We start from the raw sequence: 26,546 nt of genomic DNA on the forward strand, positions 1-26,546 counted from the left end.
GTTATACGCAGAGGCTATGATTAATTGTCAGTGTTATTAATGATATACTGGTAGCGGCAGTCACTACCAACACTATTCGCGATGCTTTGACAGTGAAAACGCCGTCCTTTACTTGTGGTTTCGTTGTGATTTAGTCGTGCAAAAGTCGTGCTTTTGCACTTACATATTGTCCCCGTGGTTTTGCCGTGATTGCGTTGTGATTAGGTGGTGAACGAGTTGTGAAAATGTGCTGGAATCGATGTGAAATTACCGTGGATTAGTAGTTGTTACGTCGTGAAAAAGTCGTGCTTTTCGGGCAGAACAGTCACCGACATCCTGCCTCGCCCCCTCGCCGGCTAGAGTGACTCTTTTGTTATGCAGCGTGAAAATCGAACAAAAGACACATGCTATTCATGGTGATAATCCGCCGATTGTTACATCAGCTTTTGTCCGCAGCTCTTGGGCTCCAAAACCACGACTTTTTCACTACTAGTTCACGGCCGAAGAACGATCAAATCATGCTGTTTCAGTGCTTCTGGAGCGTTGCAAAGTTTGATAATCCGCTGATGATCTTGGTTCCAGCACCTTGTTTATCCATTTCGATACAACAAACGAAGCTCTACTTGCATTGTTCATGTCGTTTGTAACAGTATAGTATGGTTTCGTCGATCGACGCGAGCACCTAGAATAGCATGAAAAGACATGCAACGAAGCATGTGTATTCGTCTTCGTAAATCCCTGTGTTCGTCTTCGTAAATCCCTGCGTTCGCTACCACATTAATTACGACAAATCGCATGCGTGTTTATGTACGTTACCATGCAGGTTCTTCAATGCGTTATCACGGCAGGCGCGTACCACGTGTCGTGTTTACCAAGACCATAATATTAAAGAAGTGCAAGATGCCTGAGCGTGACGTGGACTGTCATGTCGTTTAATATTCATTCAGCTTCTAATTTTATCGTATCGTCCTTATTTCTACATCGGTATTGAAAGCCTAAAACAAACAAAATTGTATTAAAAGCAATCATCCAATTTTACTATTATTTTAGCACCTTACGGAGCCGAATGTTGCCGTTAATCATTTTCAAATGTAAAAGCAAAGAACCGACATTCATTGTAGCATCTTACGGAGCTGAATATTATCCTTAGGCCCTATTCATTTCCGAACGTGAAAGTAAACATCCGCTATTTATGTTAGCACCTAACTGAGCCGATAGATACCGTTAATCATTTCCAAATGTAAAAGCAACAATGTGTTATTTATTTTAGCATCGTACGGAGCAGAATATTACCGTTATTCATTTCCAGATTTAAGAGCAAACATCCAACATTTATTTCATTATCGCATGGAGCCGAATGCTATTGCTGTCCACTTTCGAAAGTGAAATGAATAATCTGACAATTGTTTAGCATCGTATATACGGAGCCGAATGTTACTGTTTTCATTTTTGAACGTCAAAGCAAACATCAGACATTATTTTCCCATGCAACGCAACTAAATGTTACTGTTATTCATTTCGAAATGCTATAGCAAAATATCTGACATTTATTTCAGCATCGTATATTGCAGAATGTTACTGCTATTCACTTCCAAACGAATGTAGGCCTAAAAGCAATCATCTGATATTTATTTTGGCATCTTCCGGAGCGAATGTTATTGCTCTTTACTTTCGAAAGTAAAATCAAACACCTGACATTTATTTAATCATTGTACGGAGTTGAATATTATTGGTATGCATTTCCGAACGTTAAAGGGATCTTTCGATATTTATTCTAGCATCTTCCGGAGCTGAATGTTATTGCTATTTACTTTCGAACGTAGAAGTAAGCATCCGGCATTTATTTTATCATCATACGGAGTTTAATATTATTGTTATTCATTTCCGAACGTCAAAGGGATCGTTCGACATTTACTTTAGCATCTTCCGGAGCTGAATGTTATTGCTATTTACTTTCGAACGTATAAAAGCAAACATCCGGCATCTATTTCATCATCGTATCCGGAGTTGAATATCATTCTTATTTATTTCCGAACGGCAACGCAAACATTCTACATTTATTTCAGCATCTTCCGAAGCCGAATGTTAAGAATCCTTTTCATTTCCGAACGCAAAATCAAATATCTGACATTAATTTTAGCACCGTACGGGGCCGAATCTTACCGTTATTCATTTCAAAAAGTATAAGCAAACATCCAACACTTGTTTTAGTATCATACGGAGTCGAATATTCCCGTTATTCATTTCCAAAGTTAAAAGCAAACATCTGACATTTTTTTTTTTTTTTTTTTTTTTTTTTTTTTTTTAGCATCTTACGGAGCTGATTGTTACCGCTGTTCATTTTCAAAAGTATAGGCAAACATCCGACTTTTTTTAGTGGCCCGATCGGGCCACCAAAATCTTAATTTCTGAAATTTTAGGGGCCCGACGTGTGTTTTTGGTGGCCCGGGCCACCGTTAGTGTCGAGCCCTATGACGTTGAACATTTTTTTAATGCTTTTGATGATGATAATGATAGATCGAGGGCGCTTGTGATAATGATGAAGACGAGGTGTTACGATAATGACAGTGATATATTCGGCCCCTATACAGCGTGCAAATGCGGACGAAACTTCCACGCAGAGCAGTGGCAAACTGAAAGTCTCTTGCGATTTCTCTTTCAGATATAGAACCTTGTTGATAAAACAGCCTACAGACAGAACAATTTCCGTAGTTTAAATCATGAAGCTTTTAAAACGCTGATATGGATATTCTCTTAAAGAAAATTATAATCTGCTCAAGAATCAGAAGTGCTAAGAAGTTGCCGCTCATTTCATCCAATCATTAAACTTTTATCGAGCGGGATATCGTGAACTATGTCATAATTATGTACAGTATAATACGCAGGGCGAGTGATTGTGTCTTGGCCCGTTCAAAATATGACGGAGTATTGTTACAAACAACATATTATACGACATAATATACTGCACGCGGAAATAACTAAGCGGCACTTGTTAGTGATTATAGCAACATTCCGTATCATTAACAGCAATATTACGATTCAGTGCAAGGTAAATTATCGTAATTACGGCATCATGAATTCCGTTATCAACAATAATGCAATTCTGACCTTAACAAAATTTGATAGAATTAATACGGGATAATCTTCATGTATATTATTCTTTGTGGATAGATCAGATTTTAAGTGCCCATGCATGTCCAGTCAAGTAATTTTCATTCAAGTTGTATTCACGAATTCACAGTTTACGTCGATATAAAACAAATTTTCAATCAGTTGTAATGAAAACAATACGAGGCAAGAATTTCATTTATTGATATTTTCGAGTAATATAAACATCATAATCATGACAATGCAAAACCCATACGATCTCACGTTTTACCGAATTGCATGTAATAAACTGCTTACGAGATTAAAGGGAGTTAAATTTTGAACTGTGAAATTACTCTGAATACTACTTCGAGGATTTGGTGATCAACAGTAAATAACTGTTAGTCGTTTTCTGACGACGAAGTGTACTATAATGTCCATGTTACCTTACATCGAACCAGGGAGGTGGAAAAGATCCATCTCCAAACCGACCCATTATATCGGCACAGCTCGGTCATCGTTAGTCATGCATGCGCAGCTCAGCGACTCAATGCCGTTCCACCTTTTGATATCATCATCAAGCACAAAAGCTTCCAGCCGCAAGGAGTTAATGAATATCCGGGTCATTGTTAAACAACCTACGATAGGGCAGGGAGCACCTTGGCTTTTATGTCAAGAAACAGTTTGTATACGTTTGTAATTAAATGCAAACAAAATAGAAAAAAAAAAGAACATCAGGCTTTACAAATCGGGGTTGGCCCCTATAATTATCTATGAACAGTTCTTTTTATTAGTGACCCGACTGATGTGACCTCTATGGTAAGAGCTTAATTTAAGAGAGTACCTATGGTAATTGTTACTTATCTACGCGGTTTTTTATTCATATAGCGTAAGCAACATCTGGCGGAAACTCCATGTAACGATTGCATTATTTTTGCTCTCATTGTAAATACAACAAATTGATGTGAAGAATAATTGTTTACAACAGAAGCAGCCATAATAGATTTCATACCATGGCTTCACACACCCTGAATAATTCAAGGTTTTCGATGTCTATTTCTAATGCTGCAACAATTCGTGATACTAGAATTTAGCTGTTAAAGGGATGGTACAGTATTGGTGGAGATGAGAATTGGGCTTTTAACTTTTTGCGAGATACCAAGAAAACACTTAAGATATAGTACAGAGCATACTATTTTAAGAGGAATTCAAAGTTTATTTGATGAAAATCGGGTTGGGAATAACTGAAATATCCCAAAACAAAGTAAAACAAAGCAATCGTAATAAAGCATGGGTCCCACACTTTATTAGAATCGCTCTTTTTTGGATATCTCAGCCATTTCAAAACCAATTTTCATTGAATAAACGTTGAATTCCTCTTCGAATGACATGTTCTTTCATACTTCATAAGAGGTTTCTCATTATCTCACCAAAAAATTGTTAGAAATCTGAAATTAGGTCTCAACCAAAACTGTACCATCCCTTTAAATATTCAGTAAGTAAGTACATGTACTTGTACCTCTTTGTGTCCACTTTTCCCCCTCAGGGTCGCCGGCAATGCCGCCTACATCTTTGGCACGCTGGCTGAGGATGATATTGGGCAGGTGCGGGTGATGTCTCTGATCAACGGCCCTTCGCCGCACGCCATCCTGGCTAACCTCTTCAAGATGCTGGATTACAACGACACGGAGTGCGTCATGAACGCCGCGGGGACCATGGGAACACTGGTAAGGTCACATGATGAGAGCTACGGACTGTTTATAGGTTTAATGGTAATTTGGTATATTATGGACACGTTATGTATCCGGTCTTTTGGTAAAATGTAAATTGTTGTCATTTAAAATTTATGCCTGTGCTTAGAAAAAAATACCTCATAAAAGAATTAAGATATAATATGCTTGAGAGTTTCAGTTTCTATTAACGTACAAGGTTCAGACCAAAATTTATGACCCAAGCCTCTGTCACTAAAAATAGTTGACATTATACCACAATCTCATGCTATTTATATATTGCAAAGATACATGTTGGCAACAATCCATACCCTCCTTGTTGCTGTTGCGATGTTGGTTTTGTTTTTGAATAACTGTCTCATTTAGTTTGAATATTTGACACCTTGAGATTATACTTTATGGACTAGATATGTATACAGTCTTTTGGTAAAATGGAAACTGTTGAGTGTCATTTAAGCTTTACGCCCATGCTTGAAAAACCTCATAAGAAGGAACATGTGCTGAAAGATCAGTTTCTGTGAACATGCAAGGTTCAGACCAAAATTTACATGTATGACCAAGTCTCTTCCGCTGAAATAGTCGACATTATACCGTCTGTTGAGAATGAGAAGGGCATTTGTCTCGAACACTATGGGTTTTGTGACAACTTAACGCCCTTATCATTCTCAACCGACGATACCATCTGTATGCTACACGTTGTATTGCAAAGATACATTATGCAGCCATCTGTTGTGTATATCCTTGTTGCTATTCTGATGTTGGTTTTGTTTTATAGTGACTGCTTCATTTACTTTGAATATTTGACACCTTGACATTATATTCTTCAGTAAGTCTTTCGAATAAAGCATTACTTTTGTTGCTGAGTTTTCGAATGTTGGTAATTACATTCATGACATGGATAGCCATTGAGAAAACCCCCCCCCCCCAAAAAAAAAAAAAAAAAATATAGCTGCTTTTCTCTCATATAACATTGGCTGTAGTGCATCTCCAACTGTAATTCAATCAGCACTCAGAATATGTAAGAGGAAAGAATGCCTACAAAGAGTACAGCTTATACATTGGTCAGAATGTTCTGTTTTATTGTCGCTGTGTGTCCGTATGATCAGTTGTGTGGTTTTATAAATTTGTTCTGTCTGTATACTGAATTTGATGTAGTATGTGCATTTGACTGGATATCCTCTCTGCAGGCTGAGAGCAAGGATGGGAGAGAATGGATGCTGAGGGAATCCTGCTTGGACCCACTGCTGAAAAAGATCACCACTCTCCTCTCCTCCACCAACATGTGGACGGCCAGCAATGCTGCCCTGGTCCTGGCCAGGTGAGTCAGGATGTGGTGACAGATCAGGCATGAGTACTGTAAAATGAGGAATGTTCACATGCATTTTAATTTCGCGAATTTCATGAGTGCCAAGCTTCGAGAAAATAAAATGCATGTGAAAGCTCTTGTTTACACTACACTATTTGAATTGAATGCCAGTGGCAATTCACGAAAATTTCATGCCACGAAAAAGGCCGTTGGCTTCAATTCACTGTACCTGTCAAACATAAAATAAGAAACATCAATGTTTGCAAGCATCAACACCAGGGGCAGATCCAGGAATTCTGTAAAGGGGAGGTGCCTTTACAAAATCATGGGGGGGGGGGGGGGAGGGGGTGGGCTACACGCACCCCCTCATTTTTTTTCCCCTTTTCATTTCTTTTATTTTAACAAGAAATAAAGAGGGGGCGCCACACCCGGTGCGCATCCCTCTGGATCCGCCACTGAAAACTCTGAACTTGTTTGCAGTATTTGGCATCAGGAATTTAGCCTGCACCTGCACATTCCATAGACTAATATGCGAACGCTGCAAAATGAATATGTGCTCAAAAGAAAAATGTAGAACATGAATGGCCATCAGAAGAAAAAAAAATCACAATGTTAAATTTGGCATAGTCTTTTGCATGACATGCACCAGATGAGGCATCACATCTAAATTTACTACAGTTCTGTATGCCCCCCCCCCCCATGCTTTGCAATTGAGGGCTTCATTTATTTTCCCCCCTGTTTTTCATAATACCAGATGGTGCTTTGTCAGCTGTCATGGAGGTGTTTGCACTCTCTGAGGCATGTCACTGCAATGTCTCGCCATTGAATACCACTTCCTTGTTATGCTCTGTGGAGTTGCGTTACCAGCTATGGCATTGTTAGCACCCGCACCCGTAGCAACACGACGCTTATAGAGAGGACTACTTCCCTTTGCTCTGCTGAATGTAACGGGCATCAAAGTTGACATACTTAATCGTGTATTGTGAGCAGTGACGAAGTGATAGATTTGTAGTTAACAGTTTTAACATCATAGGTTTTTACCCCCTCCCTCTTCTCTCTCGTCTCCAGGATATCGATCTCGGAGGAGGGATGCAAGCGACTCCTCGGCCACATCAATTCCCTCCAGATCCTCACCTGTCTCATCGACTCACTCGGCATGGACGAAGCAGGTATGGTGTTGTTTTCTGCATCATCAGTCCACAGTTGTACTGAAGAAATGTACTAGGGTTTTGTAGGGTTTCCCCATGGGAAGAGGGGTGAATGTAGCCCTTATTGCAGCTAATTGACAAATTGCCCTACATCGATGTAAATAAGTAACTAACTTGATCACTGTTTTAGTAGTAGCCATGACAAAAGAAATCATGCGCATGCATACTTGAGCAGGATTCAAACCTACAACCTCCTTTAATCCAGACAGTCATCTTATTCATTAGACCACCGAGCTTCCGCCTGACAGCCAGTGCTGGTTCTAATCCTTATCGCATGCAGTATAATTACTGCATAATTATTCAAATTCATGAAATTCTTCCCTTGAGCAGTAGACTTGGATCAATCCCAGATCGGTGCGTGTTCTCCCTCAACTTCAGTTTTTGACATATCATTTGTACGCAAGTGTATTGCAAGTGTGTACTCTAGTACCCAGTGGCCTGTAAAATCTCTTTGGTTGCAATAAAAACAACTTGGTGGAAGAATTTCTGATCGTGAATGTGATTGCAGCTAGCCCTTGTACATGAGCATGTACAAAATGTAGTTTCACTACTGTAGTAAGAGAAATACTGGATGTCTCTGAAATATTTCAATGTTTAGACATAGGGAGCATCATGAGTACAGCCTTATAGCTAGAGATGAGCTGACAGAATATGCCATTTTATCTGATTAATTGCTGTAATCAGGTTTCCACATCGTCATGCGGTGACAAGTACACGGTTGCAATGTGTGTCATAGCCCATAACAGCTGTGTGTTGTCCAGAGCATATCAGCTAACACTGAATATGTAAGGTATACCGCAATGTATTCATGCAGGGAAAATTGTGAATGCTGCCCTTGCCGTAATGTTGATGCAAGAAGCACGTTGTCATAGATACAATAGCCACAGCAACCTTTCGTATAGATTAGACTTTTGGTCAGATTACAAAAAAAAAATAAATAATAAAAATAAGAGAGACGTGTATGATGCCATTATGTGCTCTGATTCACACAGAGATATGCAAAGATGTAGCCTGTTCAGATGACAGGGGTACACTAAAACACTTAGTACATTTAATGAGATGTTTTATGTATTCTTTGATATACTGTGTTCACACAGGGAGAGGTATGAACGCAGCCTTTGCCATAGGCCGGCTGTGTGACATAGAGTCAGGAAGGCACAGGCTTCTCAACCACAGGGACTCGGAGAAAATGGTGAGTGCACACTCTTAGAATTTTAGAAGCGTCTTAAAATGTGAAAATCTAGAATAAATTGTATTCACTGCCCTCATGTAGGGTACACAAATAAATCGCTCTGCTTCATTAGAGTCGACACGGGTGCAAGATCAGTGTGTTTATGTGCTGCACTATTGCTTCAGTGTCCTTATTTTATTGAAAGTTCTGTGCATGAGATCACAACACATGGATCTTTTGTGACAGAGAAAATGTTTTGTTACCTTTGTCAAGAAGGGCTTTACTGTAGTCAGCGATGGTTAATGATATCTTTCAAAGATTTTGACCATAGTCATTATTATTATTATTAATAGTTAGGAAACAAAAACACACACAGCTATTTAAACTAAACCTGTCGATCGTTCTCCCATCCCACCCCACTACAGCTGAACAGCCTGTGCTGCATGCTGGCCAGCAAGGATTCCGGCTGCGGCAAGAACGCCTGCTACGCCCTCAGCTGCCTGGCCAGCAGCGACCAGGGCCACAAGAGGCTCCTCCTGCACACCAACTCGGAGCTCATGCTTCACCTCCTGGCTCAGCAACTGGGCAACGGGGACGGCGAAACGGCCTGGTTCGCCGCCATGTGAGTCTTTCTTGCTGTGAAGCCAGAAATATTCGCAGCATGAAACTTAAGCGTCTTGGAGCCGACGGCCTTTTGTAGCATGAATTTTTTACAAATTGGCGACTGGCATTAAATGCATTTTGTATAGATACAAACTTTTGCAGATCTTGGCTTCTCCTGAAATTCGCAAAAGTTTCATGCTCACACAAATTTCTGGCCTTACAGTAATGCTGGGTTCCTACTGTTGTGCAAGCCGCTACACACACCACTTTTGGTCATTAGTATCTGATCAGGGAATTTTTTGTTCATGTTTGTCACAATTTGCACCACAATTGAAATCGTGGGGTTAATCATGGAGTAGTCTTGGTAATCTTATCAGATATTATCAGATTTTGTCAGATCCTGAGGTCAGTCATGGTAATTGCATTGATCATAGACAATTTTTAAACCGTCCGAAACTTTTCTACATTCATCACGATTGTCATGACAGACCTTAAGATGTGATACGAATACCGCGTTTACTCCATGATTCAGACCACGATTTCGACAGTGGCGCAGGTTGTGGTAGACATAAACAAAAATTTCATGATCAGCTACTAATGGCAAGTCATGATGTGCATCGCAAGTCACACAGCAGTGTGAACCCAGCATAAGCAGTACATACAGCCATGCAAAAAAAATGATAATGATAATATTGACATGGGTATGTAGACAAATTCACAAAAGGTCAAATTTCTGAGGTTAACGACCTTCTTTCCATTTATTTCTCAGTGCTACTTTCTCTTACAGTGCAGCTTTAAAGAAATGTGCCATGGTAATGTTATTGAGTATTGTAAAGGAGAGTTTTGATAAAGGGAAGAATTGGTTCCATTGAATGTGAATGGTGGAGGGTCAAATCTGATGGTCGAAAGAGACCTTCTGTTTTTGTTTTGTTTTTTGTTTTTGTTTTTTTTCTGGAATGCATATTCCAGTCCATTTTGTTTAATTGTACAGTACCTTGAGAAATGAATAAGTCAGACTTTGAAGGCAAAGGTCTGTAAATATTGTCAAAATGACATGATTTTCTTGCAGTGAACAATGCCAGCTGGAAAGCATAAGGGTTTCAGTACCAAAGAAATATATTTTCATCAAAACCCTTCTGTGAGGGAAGTCTATGAAATGGATAAATCTACTGACTTGCGCACATTTCATTGATCTATTCAAAAGTCTTTGAAGTAATGATCATCAATGTTACCATACCGCCTAATAAAGAACAAAAATAAAACCAACACAAAGCAAAGCACATTATTGATGGTAAGAGGCACTGTAGCACCAGTGGAATTTGCAACATCTTTTGTTTTTTCTTCTTTTTTTTTCCCCCTCTAGGATAATGGAAGTGATTGCTGTTCATATTTTCTATACAATGTACATTTCTGAACTGAATGTGGCCAAACTTGAAATGATGAACCAATGATTGTCCCGTGTTGATTTGCAGGACTCTGAGAACTCTGGCAGGTAAACGACAAGGAGTACTGAGGATGAGAAATCACACAGATGTGGTCCCACTCCTCAAGGTGAGTATCAAGGGTCTTAAAGGCATAGCTCTATTTTATATCAAAAAGGCTCAGATAACAAGCAACGTGTGTGAGTGTATGTAGTCCAGAACTGGTGTAGCAGCAGCTAGTATCTGCCAGAATATCTTGTCATCACTAATGATGGTAATTGTAACAGGGATGTATGCCGTTCAGTCTGTCTTACCAAAAGATACAGTGGCATAATCAGGTAATGCTGTGAAAGTTTAATCTTCTTTCTTTCTTTCTTGCTTTCTTTTTTATTTTACAATGAGTTTGTTGCACTTGGCCAATTTAACTTGTTTATGATGTTTCATTTGCTGATGAGAATATATATATATATTTGTTTTAATGAACATAAATATCGCTTTTTTGGGGGGACAGTTTGTTAAGGTAAAGATTTACTTAAAAAAAAAATAGAAATAAAACCTGCACAAGAATTCTGTCAGGAACTTATAGAATAGGTGAATGTTTAGCAAGGAATCAGAAAATGCCTTGCAAAATTTTATAGTTGGAATATATTTGAACATTCATTTGATTTGTCTTGATTTGTTTTACAGGGTCTGCATTTGATTTTTTCTTAATGTAAATTGATGTGCTTAAATTTTATCAAAAATGGCAATGTCATTCATGTAAGTCAGTGTTTTCTACTTTTGATAGTAAGCTGACATTATATCTGTCTAATTCCCTCACCATCCTTTTAATAGCAAACTTCCCTCAAGCTTGGCCTTAGCAGTGACCTCTTAGAAGAGGTAGACATGACCCTCGAACTCTTGAAGCACCTTGCCAGACTTCAATTTTATCAAAAATGGCAATGTCATTCATGTATGTCAGTGTTTTCTACTTTTGATAGTAAGCTGACATTATATCTGTCTAATTCCCTCACCATCCTTTTAATAGCAAACTTCCCTCAAGCCTGGCCTTAGCAGTGACCTCTTGGAAGAGGTAGACATGACCCTCGAACTCTTGAAGCACCTTGCCAGACCCGAGGCTCCGAGGTTAGAGGTCAAAGGTCCCCATGAGATCGAGGTCACGTGGCCAGTTATTGAACTGAAAAGCGGGCTTCCAGTGACGTACAGCCTCTACCGTGGTACGTAGCAAGAGTCACTTGTGCACATGTTTTCATTGACGTGTTTAACGCCCTGTCAGCAGTTTGGCCATGGTTATTGCTCCAGTTTAGAATAAATTTGTATAGTTTATATACAGGAGGTCAATAATGAAACCTATTGAAAGTATCTCAGATATTCCATGCATTGTATGAAGGTTAACTTGGTATTTGATGGTACAAAAGAAATTATAGCAAATCAGTTCAAACTAATTCTTAGCATTCTCATTGTGAATAGGAAAATCAGTTTTAAGAATATCTTAACTCAATAAGACTAGATAGGTGACAGGATTTACAAAGCCAGGGCGTAGATTTCCAAGTGAGGCATTGTATTTTCCCAGGTATGAATATTGTGAGAGATCTGATCTCAGTAAGCAATGTGTTAAAAATCCTAATATAGAGAAGGATATCATACATAATGTTGTAAAGTAAGGTGTTGACAGCGATGCAATGAAATTTTAAGAGACCGATATAATTTCTAGTTTTTTTGTTTTTTTGTTTTTTATTTATCATCCCTACATGCTGATGATTTCAGTTGACTGATTCAATTTGTGTGAAGTCTCAGTTTCAGCCTGAAATTCAGCCGGTTTCTATCATCCTGGAATTTTTTCCTTTTTTAATCACCAAAATTGGCCTAAGTTTTAGCAGATGATATGGATGTGTTTTCAGTTCCCAGTAAAAAATTTTTTCCTAGCGAGCATATGATGTGATCACACCTTCATCATTCTTTTTCGCTGTTTGAACTCTATATCACTGGTGCTATCTACAGATGGAAAGAAGATATACAAAGGTGACGAGACAAGTCAACTAGTCTCCAATCTCAGACCCTTCACCAAGTACTCCTTCAAGCTGCAAGTTCACACAGAAGGGGACGACAGTCCACACAGCAATGAATCATTTGCCAAGACGCAAGATGCTCGTAAGTCTGACCTAAAATGCTAATTCTTTAGAGTAACCCTCATCTGTTTTGGTGTATTTTGCGTTATTTTCATTTATTTTATTTTTTTATTTTATTTTTTTTGTTATGAGTTGTTTCGCACTGTATTTTTGGTATTGTTAGTGAATGAAAGTTAAAGACTGCATTTGAATTTCAGCATGCACAAGTACAATGTATGTATAGAAGGCTAAATAATTTGTCGTAACAGGGTGTCGTATGAACAAATTGCAATTAGATGATGATAATGCTGTGTGATTTGACTTTCCCATTGTGTGTTCCCAAGATGATACTGTGTGCAATGGAAGTTGCAGTGTTCATATTCGTAGGATCATGGCGAATTTTCCTTCTTTTTTTATGCAAACTGTTGATGATAAGAATACTCACTTAAAATTGTACCCCAAATGGTTGAGTTTAACTGTCACAGAAACCAGGTGCTATGATAAAGAAATAGTTTTGAAACTCAGAAGCCTCTCTAACATTGCTTTCATTCCATGTGTGTTCCATGTGTGTGTTCCTGTCTCCACAGCTCCTGATGCTCCTGAGGCACTGCGCGTCTTGGGCATGACCATCTCCCAAATCCGAATAGGATGGGCCCCACCCCAGTACAACAATGGGGGCCTGAAGGGGTACATCGTCTACAACGGCAAGCACCAGGTGGAGACGACCTCTGAACTCAACTCAATTCTCAGTGGACTGGCCGCTGGTACAACCTATCAAATCTCTGTGAGTGTCTATGTATTTTTAAACTTACATGCATTTACTTACTACTGTACTAATGTACTAGATGATGACCCCCATGGAAATGTTATACTGTGTACAAAATTGTACGCCATAATAGCGAGTCTAATTTTTTTTTTTCACATATCTGGACTACCCAACAATTTAGTGAGTGAGTAAATTCATGATTGTGGAGTACAGCAATGGATGGAAAAATGTAGGCATGCATGCCATATTCATGTCATTATCAGAGTTAATATTTTTGTGTGTTATTACTTTGGGGAATAGCAGCCGACTCGCGAAATTTGTAACAATAAAAACCTATAAAAATATATGGCATATACAGTAATCACTACCTCTGATTCTTTTGTGCTGTGGCTCTGTTGCTTTGTGTAGTTGACTATTATGACAGTTGAGTAATTTCAGAGCTTTCAGAAAGTACGTAGCAGCTGTATGTGCATGTGTGGTGCTCTGCATTGGTCTAAAATGTTTATCTTTACCTCCCTTTATGCCATGTTGCTTAGTGATGATGTCTCTGAGTTCAAGTATTGCTCTTCTTGAAGCAGCAGAAATGCTAATGCTGAGTCTTTGAAATTGTTATTTCCCATGTCAGGTTTGTGCATACAATCACAAAGGCAAGGGACCCAAGGCATCGTTCAGTGCCACCACAGAGGAACTGGGTAAGTAGACTGAGAAAATGTGACCTTTGAACCCCACCATCTATGGTGGGACATTACAAGGCAGTCCAACTCACTACATATATGCTCAGTTTGTGATTGATGTGGAACTTAAAAATGGCTTCTGTAGGGTATCCTTGTATTATGCATATCACCGTTTGCTTTTTCTTTGAGTTTTTGTAATGGTTATTGCATTGAGACTTAATTATGCTGTACAACGAAGCAAAGTATTGACATTCACATACTAGCATCACTGAAGTTGTTTTTTTTTTTCTCTAGACAATGTGATGTCTTTATTGTTTGATAATGCTTGGAGACAATGACCCATCAAGGGCATTACTTTCTTGTAGTTTGCCTGTCATGACAGATCGTGATGAAAGTCGGGCATCATGGATCACCATTATTTTGTAGTTTTACTACTAATGTTGTGATAGACCACTTCATAATTCCACTTTGCACATGAACAGAAAAAGGTCATTTGCACCAACAGGCATTTTGGTTTGTAAATTCACCGAGATGAGCATCTGTGATGTGATGATCATCCATGTGCTCCTCATCTTAATGATGCTTGCCAGCACATCCACTTGACAGCAAGCCTGGTAGTGGATAATATCGAAAGAAAAATGTTGTGATTGCATTCAATAGAAAACAATGAAATACGTAGATACCTGCTAATTTTCAATGACGGACTGTTCTGGTCACCTGGTCTATTAAGTTCATACTTTGTTGGAACACAAATTCCATAAATTGTTACATCGGGCAAGCTTATGCATTATGCCACTTTGAAAACGATGAAGTGCCTAACCAAATGAGAAAAATGAAAGGTCATGTTTACCAATGCGTACATGAGCTAATATCGAACCGGCTTTATTCGAGCGTGATCTAATCACTATCACACATGGTAGGTGGATGGACTCTTAAAATTCAACAAAGCGCTAAGACTTCGATTGACATGTGATACTTGCATCAGTATCCTCACTAGTTGCACCTGGTTCAACAATTTATGTGGGGATGTAACAATTGGAAATTGTCAGTGTTTACATTTTGTTGGATTTTATATCTTCACCCTCGGCAGGCAAGCATGCACCTCGCAAGCTTACTCTCACCTCCAGAGGGCGCAGTCAGATCCACGTCACGTGGGCCCCGCCGGAATTCCCCCTGGGCAGGCTCTACCGCTTCGAGCTGACCACCAATGGCAAGGTGGTCTACTCCGGCACTGACCTCAGCTATACGGTCAAGCAGCTGACTCCGAACACGGAATATTCCTTCACGGTAGGTGTGCGAAAGATGTGCCCTGAATGGATCCGCGCTAACTCGGGACAACTCGGACCACCCGTCGAAGGTGGGCCGAGTTGTTCCGCTGGTTTGTATCGATAGTGTTTAGTTATCGTTCGTCTGTGTTTGTGTTCATTTTGTTTTTATGACATCTTTTCTAACCGTAATTTTGATGGAATTGTGTTCAGTGATTTCTTTAAATGGTATTTCACAACTTTTGGGTGGGTATAATGAGGTGAAACTGAGATTTCAGACATTTTGTTTTTTTTTGTGGTTCGCCACAGGCGCAGGTTCATTTTCTGCGCGGTGTATGAACTCAGCTCAGTAAGTTTTTGCTCTGGTTTTGTCAGTAAATCTGCGTAAAATGATCACTTTTATTGTTCGTGAAGGTCTATATTTAGTGAACGTGCCCTGGACTTCGTTGCTCGCTCTGCCAGATTTTTGTAGTTTCCATTGAATTCCTTTCATACAGTTTTGTACATGGCAACAGACACCAGGATGACACATGTTACTCTGAGATGAAGCGTCCTTCAACTTAATGATTCTTGCCTTGAGATGATTTTATTTCAACTGATTGACAAATTGCCTCTCATCTACACATAAGCACAGATTATTCAGTGTTTGAGCAGTAGGTCAGAGTAGCTATGATAAAAATCACTGGCATACATCCTCTTTATTAGCAGCAGGTAGTAAAAGGGATCAGAACCATCACTGGCCATCGGATGGAAGCTTGGTAGTCTAGTGGATATTACGCCTGTTTAGCAATCAGGAGGTCGTGGATTTGAATCCTACCCATTTGTGTATGCCCATGATTCTTATCATGGCTGCAACTCAGAAGACTGCATAATCGGTGCTTATTTACGTCGGTGTGGGGCAATTTGCCATTCAGTTGCAATCAAAAACAGCTCGACACAAGAATTGTCATACTAAATGAATATGCAATCTTCGCTGCCTTAAAGGATTAGAAGGATTGAATACAGACCAAAAGAATGATAGAAGTTTCATCAAAAGTTGACGTAAAATGAGTTGTGAAATTTCAAAGTTTTCACCGTTGGTTGCAACCACAAACAGAAATCAAAAGAGGCAATAATGCCATAACCTTACAACTCTCCCATCGGTTTGTACACATAAATATTGCCAGAAAGTCATGTTCGTGGTAGGGGATTTTGTGATTGCAACCACTCAAAACTTACCCTGTGATAATTCTGCACCTACACTCAGTCTTTCATGTGCATTCTATGTTTTAACAGGTGAGTGCTGTGACCAGTGAGGGGAAGTGTGAGACTGAGCCTGCCAAGAAGAAGACAGGAAAGGATGAATGTAAGTTTCAAATGTCATGTGACCGTTCACATGATTATATTTCTCCCCACCTGACTTCTAGATATCATTTGTTACTGTTCTGCATGTTATGAATTTAATCCCCATCAAGTATAAGCAGTTTGCAGTATTCAAATTTGATGGATTTTAGTTTCTACCTGAGGAAGAATGTGACTATATGAAAATGCAGCCTGTTTCTTTTTAATCATGAAGAGTTACATTTCCTGGAGAGGTTGTTGAGATCATTCAATGAATGTTTAGCCATTTCACTGTTAGGAAAAAGTTTGACTGTTTTTCAAAAATGATTAGGCTGTCAGTTGTCAATTCCAGATGTTCATCTTGAGAGCGTACTTATTTTCTGGCAAGTTTGAAGGCCCCCCCCCCCCGACCTATCACTGTAACTCATAGTTTTTATCAGCCGCAGTCACAGTACGGGAACCTACTTGGTATGCTTGGTGTCATACTGTATGTTATATGATGACTAGAGCACAGCTTGAATCGTTTAAAATTTTCCAGATGAGTTCAAAACACATTTGCGCCTTTGCCTTTTTAGAAACTGCTCAATGCGCAAAGCATGAATATGATTGTTATGGTATGCTACAGTGAAGCTGTCATGTAATGTCGTGGATGTGTTGTTATCATTCATTGCAGATAATGTGCAATCTACAGCTCCGGTTTTCTTCTCACATCCAACCAAGGTGTCTCTTGAGACGAAACCTAGCAGTGAGTATCACCCCTGAATATGAATATATTTCATGCCGCCTGTTGCTGTATCTACCCCTGAGCCTGTTCTGTTTATTTCTGTCCAATTTAGTTTACCAGTATCAACTTCTTTGGCTCCACTCATACCTCAAGCTGCACTCTGTCTCTTCATTTTGTCAATCACCAACTTTGCCTTTAACTCATGCCTCTTCATTCTGTCTATCACCAACTTTGCCTTTAACCCATGCCTCTTCATTCTGTCTATCACCAACTTTGCCTTTAACCCAATGTGTACTTGAGCCAGTCGTATTAACACATTGTTGTATTGGAGACGGACATGCCCAGGTCAAACATAGTATTTCTTTATAAATGCTTGCAAAAGCTGCCACTCTTTGCTCTTAAATGGAGACACATGCATAGAAAATGTGTGAAATATTAAAGTTGCAATGCAGTGATAACACATTTTTTGTTAGGTGAAGACGCAAAAATGCAAAATATCAGCACAGAACAAGTGCTGGAAGTATTGCACTCTCAGAGGATGCCCGATAGTGGTTGCAGTGTGATGTTTTATAGATTTGGCCATACATGTAGCTTATCCATTGATCTTTTGCATGAGAGTAAATCGCGTGCAGCTTGTTGGGGAAATCTTACCACTAGAGCCTGATCGATCCTCATATAACATTCTACCTACCCACGACTGAACAGGGAAGACTCTTTAATAGGGATGAAAGTTGTGTTCTACAAACAAAACTATTTTATTCAGGTTCATGAAATTCTTCCGTCACGATGTTTTACGTAGATGTAGGGCAATTTGTCAATCAGATTCAATGAAGTTATTTTACTCTTATGATCTCAAAATACTCCAAAACAAGTCATCATCCTGGCATTTCGCATCAACCAGACAAGTTCCTTGGTAGACCCTTTTGATGGATTGGTGGTGGAAGATGAATTTTGTGCCCTTCTGAGAACTTTTTTGTTTGCCTTTAGACCTATTTGCAAATCATTGCTGACGAGGAAGGCACCAGGTTACTCTCTGTCACCATGTGTTCTTTCTCCTCTTCCAGGTAAACATAAAGACAAGTCTCATCCCAGATCAGCATCGAGACATAACAAGAGAAGAGAGTCGGTAAGACAAATATATTTTGTACTCTTCGTTCATTTTTGCCTTCTCTGCTTGCAAGGGGCTGTCGTATTGTTTGTGGCTGAAGTATGTAACCAGTCACTCTTTTCGTTACATTTGATCTGATTGGATGTCCAGATTTTAGTGAAAGTAATTAATGTAGGTTACTAGAGCAAATATTTCAAAAGTGAAAGACCTGAAAAACCTGAGGGAACAGTAACATCCTGTTGCTGTATCAACAGTGTGATGGAGTAAGCTGTGAAAAAAGACACAAATACCACAACAACAACAAAAAGGAAAAGATTGAACAAAAAACTATCACCGTGAAAACGTTCTGGAATCTCCCCGATTGTAAGGTGTGAATGCTGTCAACCCTGTGACCTGCCTCTTTGCTCTTTTTTCACAAGTTTGATTGTGGTCAAAATGATTCAAAGCCTATCTGTGTGCTACTTTGTCCGACTTCTTCATCTTACATTATTTCTTAATCTCCTGATGTTGATGTTGTTGTCGATACAGTCAAAGCCGTCCAGATCCCTGATATCACCGTCCAGCTATGACGCATCAACGTCAAGACCGGTGTCTGGTATGTACTTCCACTGCGTATCAAGAATTTCCAGTTTATATGTCTCCATTTTGTTGTTCTTCAAATTTTTATGCCTCACTCTTGAATTGATTTATTAACTCAATTTTCTCGCCGCAACACTCAATTGATGTACATCAAAATAATCTGTACTCTGTGTGCTTCTGTAGCTGTACTAATGCATGGAAGTATTTGATTTTATGAGCATGTTGCCCTTTCTGTCTTGTTACTCATTTACCAAGGGATAAAGTGACAACAAGCCAATAGGGTAATGATGATATTATACAGTTCCTAGAAATGCACAATACCATAATTTTCTATGGGTGTATATGAAATCAAAAATCATACAAAAATAGCGCTCTTGTAATAGTGACATAATCAACAATAATCGACAAGATGAATATTTAGCACAGATTTGAATTTATCAAAATCTGTAAATTGTCTTGCTTCGGGGGAGATTACTCCATAATGCTGGTGCCATTTTATCAAAAGTCCTTTCACCAATTGTCTTGGATTTCACACATATTTCAGAGAAGATATTTTTTGACTGTGAACATAGATAACATCCAGTATTCCAGTGCCATTATGATAAAACTCGCCTCATGAGGTGCAAAAATTCTCTTTGTTGCTCAGGACATGCATCCATGAATCGTACATTTAAATTCTATAGCCATCTGAAAAGCATACAAGGAAAGAAAATCAAAGCAGAGCTTCTACAATAAGCTGTATATGACATCTTTAAGTTGTGATGTCCTGTCTTGCCACTGCTCACCAATATTTGAGCATCAACATTATACAATTTCTATTTTATCACCGACTTCTGCCTCATGTAGCAACCTCGAGTTCATGGAGTGGTCATCGCAAGAAGAGGTCGATTAAGAGCGGGAGGAAGCAGGTGGACTCGGGCCTCTCAACAACGGTAGGTAGCACCATCATTAAAACGCCAGATTAGAGATTTCTGTTTGTGAGACAGTCAACCTTGCCTGCTGTGGCCCCGCACAAGTCAAAAAACTAGCTAAGTCAAAAAACAAGTCTACCCGGGATGAATGTTGACATGTGTAACGTCTCTTGTGTGCATAGAAATTCACACAAGTCGAAGATGGAGTTTCTCTGGTCCCTTTAAATTTGACTGATGCCAGGTTGAAGGTGTTTTTGTTTACTGACATGTTCAAATTTGTGGATATGTGATTCCTGAAGGCTTGATAACAAGCTATGAATAATCCACATGTTTCTCCATTATAGATTACGTTTCATTGCTTGGATCCAGAGTGCGTGCATGGAGCTGTTACATCTCATGGAAGCCTATGAAGATGTTTGATATTGATTGAAAATTAATGGCTAGCATGATCTAATTACATTGTATATGACTGTATACATTGTATGCTAGACCAGAAAAATCAAGACAGGTTTTATATCAACAGTCATTGAATCCTGAGTGCAGGCAAGTTTGTGTGATCAATGAGATTATCATTAAAGTATTTGAATGAAGCATGGTACAGTGCTGCCTGTGAATTGCAGTGTTTTAAATCTTAGTTTAGGATGACTTGTTGGATTGCTTGTGTTAGGAACATGCTTTCTCGGGGGGGGGGGGGGGGGGGGGGGCAAGAGTCTGCCAAGTTTGGTGACAGGGTCTCGAATGTGTTTATTCCTCTCTACTAGGACGCCAGGAGAAATCGCCACATTGCAGCACTGAAAGAGATGGAACGAAGCCAGAAGTCGTCCACTGGTGAGGAGTCCTCCGACTGGTCAGAAGAGGATAGCCGCTGGTCAAGCAGCGTGTACCAACAGGACCAAGTGGATGGGTCAAACCTCGAGCCAGACCTTGGACCCCAAGGAGACGCACAGCCGAAGGCGTGCAGCGATCCAGAGTTTCTGAGTGTCACGGTCTCCTACCGTGAGAACAGCAACGACGAATCGCCCCAGGGGTCAAAGGTGGGATCAGCTGATTCTCTGGAGGGTCGAAGACAACAACAGCTTTTGTCCAGGAAAGATGTCACTTTTGACGAGAATGTGTTCAAGAGCATGAAAGAAAAAGAGAGGAAGGCGCACGTCCATGATGCGGCATTGAAAGACCTTGTGCGAGACCTTCCACCAGATCTAGCTGATAAGAGAGCCCTCCTGCGCATGTCCCTCAGCATGAAACGACAGAGGACGGCACCCGGCGTGGAGCGGGAGGGTCTGAAGTACCCAGGGGACGTGTTGGCAAACCCCCCTGCAAGGACAGGCCGTATGTATCAGACCAGGACTCAGGAAGCCCTCTCAAAGAGAAGGCAGCTTGACTCCCTAGCTCACGACAGCCGGCTCAGCTTCAATCCCGCGAGGGCGATGCACGACCTCCGTCTCAACGACCAGACGGAGCTGAGCCGGGACGGCGCCCAGGGCAGCATGGGCGAGAATCGCGACTTCACTCTCATGGCCAATGGCATCGTCCTGTATCAGGAGAAAGTGGAGCTGCAGCCCGACTCGGTGGACAGGGCCAGCCAGAGACGGTCGCCGCGGAAATCCGACCACGAGGATGCCATCGACATGGAAAGGTTGCCCAATGATCTCCTTGATCCCTCGCCCCGCGAGATGGGCTCGTTACGGGGGTCGTGGAATGAGGACGAGGGGTTTGGAGTTAGCGACAGCGACGATGAAGACAGATTGACGGGAATGGCGCAGACTTTTGCCGATGATCACATGACGAAGAGCAGCGGCTACAGCCATCGGGGAGACAGGGTTTCTACAGGGAGTAGGAGTGCCAAGAAAGATGTCTTATCAAGGTAATTAAAGTGTCCACTCCATGTTCGTGCCACATCACCATTATAGTTTGACCCTTAAAATAAATTGCACAATATAATACCGTCCCACTTGTGCTTGAACAGAATGGAGAGTTGCATGTGTTAGACTACATATCTACGCTGCATGTTCTTCATGTTTGTTAAATAGTCACATGTGGTATTATACACAGATATGGACTGCTTTTTGGGGACATTGTTGATATCATTGCCCCGCCCGAGGGATCTCAACTCCATGTTGTGACCCAAGAAGATTGGTCCATAACGTGGAGTTGAGGTTTCGATGTGCAGTTATACAAGGAATCCCCCAAGGGAAAGCACTTTACATCTGTTTTACAAACCAAATATAAGTAAAGCAAATTTTACTTCGGGGATTGTGATTACGCTATCCAATTCTTGCATGATGTACTACCATACATGTTTGCATTGCAATCACATCGCACAAGGGTTACCTGTCATGCTAGGGCAGCCAAGTGTTTACAGTAAATGTACATATGCACCAGATACATACCATGTACCATGTACATTCCAAAAGAGAATAGTTTAATACTATGGGGTAGATGACCTCTATGGAGCAGTTTGGGTACTATGAAGCTGCAGGAAATTGTTGTATGTGTGCCCCAAATTTAAATCAGTCGGAATTGGGGATTCATCAGATGAAGTGTCTAAATATGTTAATATGCCTTCAAAAATATTGATGACCAAATGTGTGTGGACTTTCCTTCACTGTAAATGAGCAGACTAACACATATTAAGCATGTAGGATACTCATGAGAGAAGAAGAAGAAGAAAAAAAAAAATGTAACTCATTTTAATGCATGATATGTGCAACAAGAACAGTACAGTATGACAAAGAAACAATTGGATGTGTTTAGTTGGATGTTTTGTTATAGTTCTGAATAAAATATTGTGATAATGATTATGCCATTATATTAGTTGTCATTTAAAGCTGCACCTACTCTGTTTCTGTGGAAGCTGTTACAATTCGGTAAACAAAATGTTCTGAACTCCTACATATAAAGACTTTCTAAATGCTTTTGATTCTTCAGCAAAAACCCACTGATGGAACAGGCTCTGCCATCTCGCAGTGCACTGGTAGACCACAGCTCCTTTTATCAGAGAGCAAACACATTCATCTCAAGTCACAGGTAAGCTGATGATGTTATCTGCTGAAGACAGCCTGCCAGTAATCCAATCCAAACCTCCAGAGGGCACTATTTCTGTGAAATGTAGGAGAACACATGTTTGTTTTAGTAGCGCTCTTGGTTTTTAGCCAGGTACACGTGTATTTTGTCATGCCTGCAAGCAGGGCTTATGTGGTTTCTTAAATAAATCAGTAGGTTTAAGCTGAACAATTACAGTTTACTTAACCTGATGTATGGAAGGACCCATAGGAAAATGCTTTCTTACCAGCATCAGTTATCATGGATAGTCATGTCTGGAAAGGAATTTGTGACCCGCTACAACAAAAGGATCAGAAAGTCGGGGGAGGACGGTTTTCTGAAAGTGATGTGACATTATTCCCTTACTCTTTCACATATAACACGACTCATAAAAGTACTCTGTTGTGAACATCTCAATAAGTATTTATTAGCACATGTCGAGTGGTGTAGGAAATCAGCATTTCGATAAAACCGCTTTAAAGTTTTCCTTCCGACGCTATCATGATCAAGGGGAGGCAAGACAGTTTTCACCTCTTGACAATAGAAGGTATGCTCCTAGCAACCTCTGTGATGTTCATTCAAACATAGCGCCAGTGGTTTATGCACAACCAGTCAGTAACCAGAATGCCACACACTGACCAATAAGATCACTCCCTTTTTGCTAGGGGCAGAGTCAAGCTGCAGCTCTAAATCTAAATCTGCGGACACGCCTCAGTTCTGTTGAAAGTTGGAAAATCATGGCCAAGAAAAATGCTAATTTCTTGCCTTTCCTTTGATCATTTAGCTTCGAATTTGGGCAGATGATCAACGATACTTTAGACTATAAAATCAAGCCAAGAACAAAAATCTGATTGCTTTGACTGATTTTAATGATCTGACTTCAAACTTGATTTTCTCGGCTTAGCCGTCAGCGACTTTAAGGTTAGGATCCTTATGTCGTAGTGGGTCACATTTGATTGCATGAAGCAGTTCATGGCAAGGGATAGGCAGCTTTACCCGTCAACTGTTCCTCATGCAGTGCACTCCCATTATATTAGACATGGCTAGAACAAAGTAAAAATTCAGGTCCCCAAATTAATTTCAATGTAACGAAGGAAAACTGCTGGTCCCGAGGACTTTGCTGTAACTCCAGTCGACTGTACTTAGTATCATCGAAACAAACAGCCCCCAAACTGGATTAGTCTGAATGTCCGTCAGGTAACTTCATAAAGAAACCTTCTATCTACTAACATTCCTATATTTCGTATGCTTCAGTTGACATTGATGATTTGTTCCTTTTTTTCTTTTTTCTTTTTTTCTACATGCCCAAGTATTTGCTGTTCTGAAAACAACAAGTAAAAAAAAATATATATATGAGGGATTTGAAAATAATGTACTGGAGAAAATGGCAAAAATGATCTAAAGGATGAAACTTATAATCTGACACTATCCAAATTTGGTATGCAAGTCCTAATGGGTACAGAGTACAGCATATTTACATCAGTCATTCATGGATTTTCACATTTTATTGTATGTGTTGTCAGGCCAACTCTGAAAAAGAACCTGGCGAGGCTGGTTGCGCCCGGAGCCCACAACATGCCCCAGTTTGCCTCCCAGATGACCTACGACCCCGAGTTTCCTGCCAGCAAGAAACCGGGCGGGGCCAACAAGTACCAGTTCATCCCGACCCAGTTCCGCACCCAGCCGGTGAATCTCCCCACGCCCCTCCTACCGAGGGGGAATACCCTGGCCAGCTTACAGGATAGAAGTGAGTATTCTGTAATAGGCCTGTCTGTACAATTCCAAGAAGGATTGTATATCATGCTAGCACATGACCATATGTGTAATCTGTGGAATACAGTAATCTGCTAGCAGTGTTCTCACAGCTTTACCCTGCTGCATGTTGAAACATTGTAGTTCTTCATAATGATGCCTTTCTCCTGTCACAATATGGCAATGTGTACTGCTTGACCATGTAAGATGAAATATGAATGTGAGTAAATATGCCTGTGGTGCAAATTCAAATGTTTCTTGTAACATCATGCCTTCAAAACTAGTATATCTTCTGAACTTGTTAATAGAACCTGCTATGTAATTGTTGTTATCATTCACATTATCATTAGTAGAAGTAGATAGAAGTAGCAGTAGTAGTAGCAGAATTAGGAAAGAAAAATATATGTTCTGCATGCCATGCATTTTGAATCAAACATCTGATTTCACAAGTCTTCAGCTGTGTATACATATATTATCATGTATTCTGCTTACCAACTTACTGTTGGTGTGAGAGCTGAAGTGGTATAGGAATAAGTTACCAAAAAGGTTCAAGAGATCGGAGTCACAACAACAATCCTGCTCCCTGTAAAACCATATTTCATGCTTTCACTTTAAGTATTTGACGTACACTTGTATGTGTCTAACTAGATCTTCCTCACAGATAGGAAGACTATTGATTCATGTTTCTTTACATAATAACCAGCTTCTCTTCAAAGGAAGATATGTCTTTATGATGGTAATTACCACTATGGGGATGCATGAATAGAATTGTGCAAAATAATGATGATATAAAAATTTGGTTTACTCCACTGGACTGTACTGAGATAAACTGCAGATTTGAAATGTCAGTTGTAATGTTACTGAAAATGTTGTCAGAGTAACGAGACACAGTTGATTGCAGTATGTATTTGTTGTGTTTTGTCATGAACCCTGTGGAACAAGTACTGATTGGATAGCTTCAATCAATTTTCGGTCCTCGGTCATTGTATTTTTTTTCTTTGGTGGGGATGAGGTTGAAAACATGACTTGTGTATCTGTGGGTAAACAGAAAACTAATCGATACTGATTGCATGATACTATTACATGATAAGTATTGTATATGCCATGTATTTTGCAGAGTTTTTATTTCTATCTTCATGAGTTTTGTGAGCCTGGTGCTATTCATGAATTTAGCAACACACAAAAAATGTTAATCAGATTACAACATGAATGAGATGTGCATGGGTTCATTTCTGTTCATCACTGTTCTTCACCTTTGCAAATTTAACCACTTGCGAAATTGTTGGGAAGTCCCGATTTACAAAAAACAAAAACAAAAACACACACACAAACAAACAAACAAACAAACAAACAAAAACACCTAGATTTGCTAGATATATGGCGTATGCAGTATGTATGTGTAGGAGATGCCTCTGTCTCAGATTATATGTGACCGTGCATCACAAAATGAACAAAAAGTCGCACGCACTAATTTTGTGTGAGAGCCGAAAATAGGTGAAATAGGTCAATCTAGCCAATCTTGACTTTTTCATATTTTCTGAAAGAGCAAGTCTTCTTCTACATCATACTAAAGTTTGGGATCATAAAACGAGAAGGAAATTGGGTTATTAGCAGTTTTTCTGGAACACTTTTTTGTGGAATAGTGTGATTAGGTGTTTCTCAAAGAGTCCTCTTTTCATTTCTTAAAAACCCTGTTCATGCTCATCACTTTAAACTCCAATAACTTTAGAAGGGATTAAACTACTGCTTTGAAAATTGGCACTAATCATCAACAGAATGTGTTGATAAAGCA

General features: G+C 39.8%; 1 protein-coding gene across 1 annotated transcript in view; it reads left to right on the top strand.

Moving 5' to 3' along the window:
- LOC140240776 (uncharacterized) overlaps positions 1-26,546 on the top strand; it is a 45,243-nt gene that overhangs the window by 13,601 nt on the left and 5,096 nt on the right. The window contains exons 2-20 of the mRNA XM_072320547.1: positions 4,613-4,793; positions 5,984-6,114; positions 7,171-7,271; positions 8,408-8,502; positions 8,907-9,103; positions 10,557-10,635; positions 11,533-11,722; positions 12,507-12,656; positions 13,201-13,397; positions 14,005-14,071; positions 15,144-15,340; positions 16,594-16,663; positions 17,312-17,383; positions 18,427-18,488; positions 19,005-19,065; positions 19,896-19,981; positions 20,722-21,824; positions 22,889-22,987; positions 24,526-24,749. Coding sequence (XP_072176648.1) covers positions 4,613-4,793; positions 5,984-6,114; positions 7,171-7,271; positions 8,408-8,502; positions 8,907-9,103; positions 10,557-10,635; positions 11,533-11,722; positions 12,507-12,656; positions 13,201-13,397; positions 14,005-14,071; positions 15,144-15,340; positions 16,594-16,663; positions 17,312-17,383; positions 18,427-18,488; positions 19,005-19,065; positions 19,896-19,981; positions 20,722-21,824; positions 22,889-22,987; positions 24,526-24,749 — 3,362 coding nt within the window. The remainder of the gene's footprint in view (positions 1-4,612; positions 4,794-5,983; positions 6,115-7,170; positions 7,272-8,407; positions 8,503-8,906; positions 9,104-10,556; positions 10,636-11,532; positions 11,723-12,506; positions 12,657-13,200; positions 13,398-14,004; positions 14,072-15,143; positions 15,341-16,593; positions 16,664-17,311; positions 17,384-18,426; positions 18,489-19,004; positions 19,066-19,895; positions 19,982-20,721; positions 21,825-22,888; positions 22,988-24,525; positions 24,750-26,546) is intronic.

The sequence above is a fragment of the Diadema setosum genome, chromosome 17 (genome assembly GCF_964275005.1).
Source record: "Diadema setosum chromosome 17, eeDiaSeto1, whole genome shotgun sequence".
In the NCBI taxonomy this organism is placed as follows: domain Eukaryota; kingdom Metazoa; phylum Echinodermata; class Echinoidea; order Diadematoida; family Diadematidae; genus Diadema; species Diadema setosum.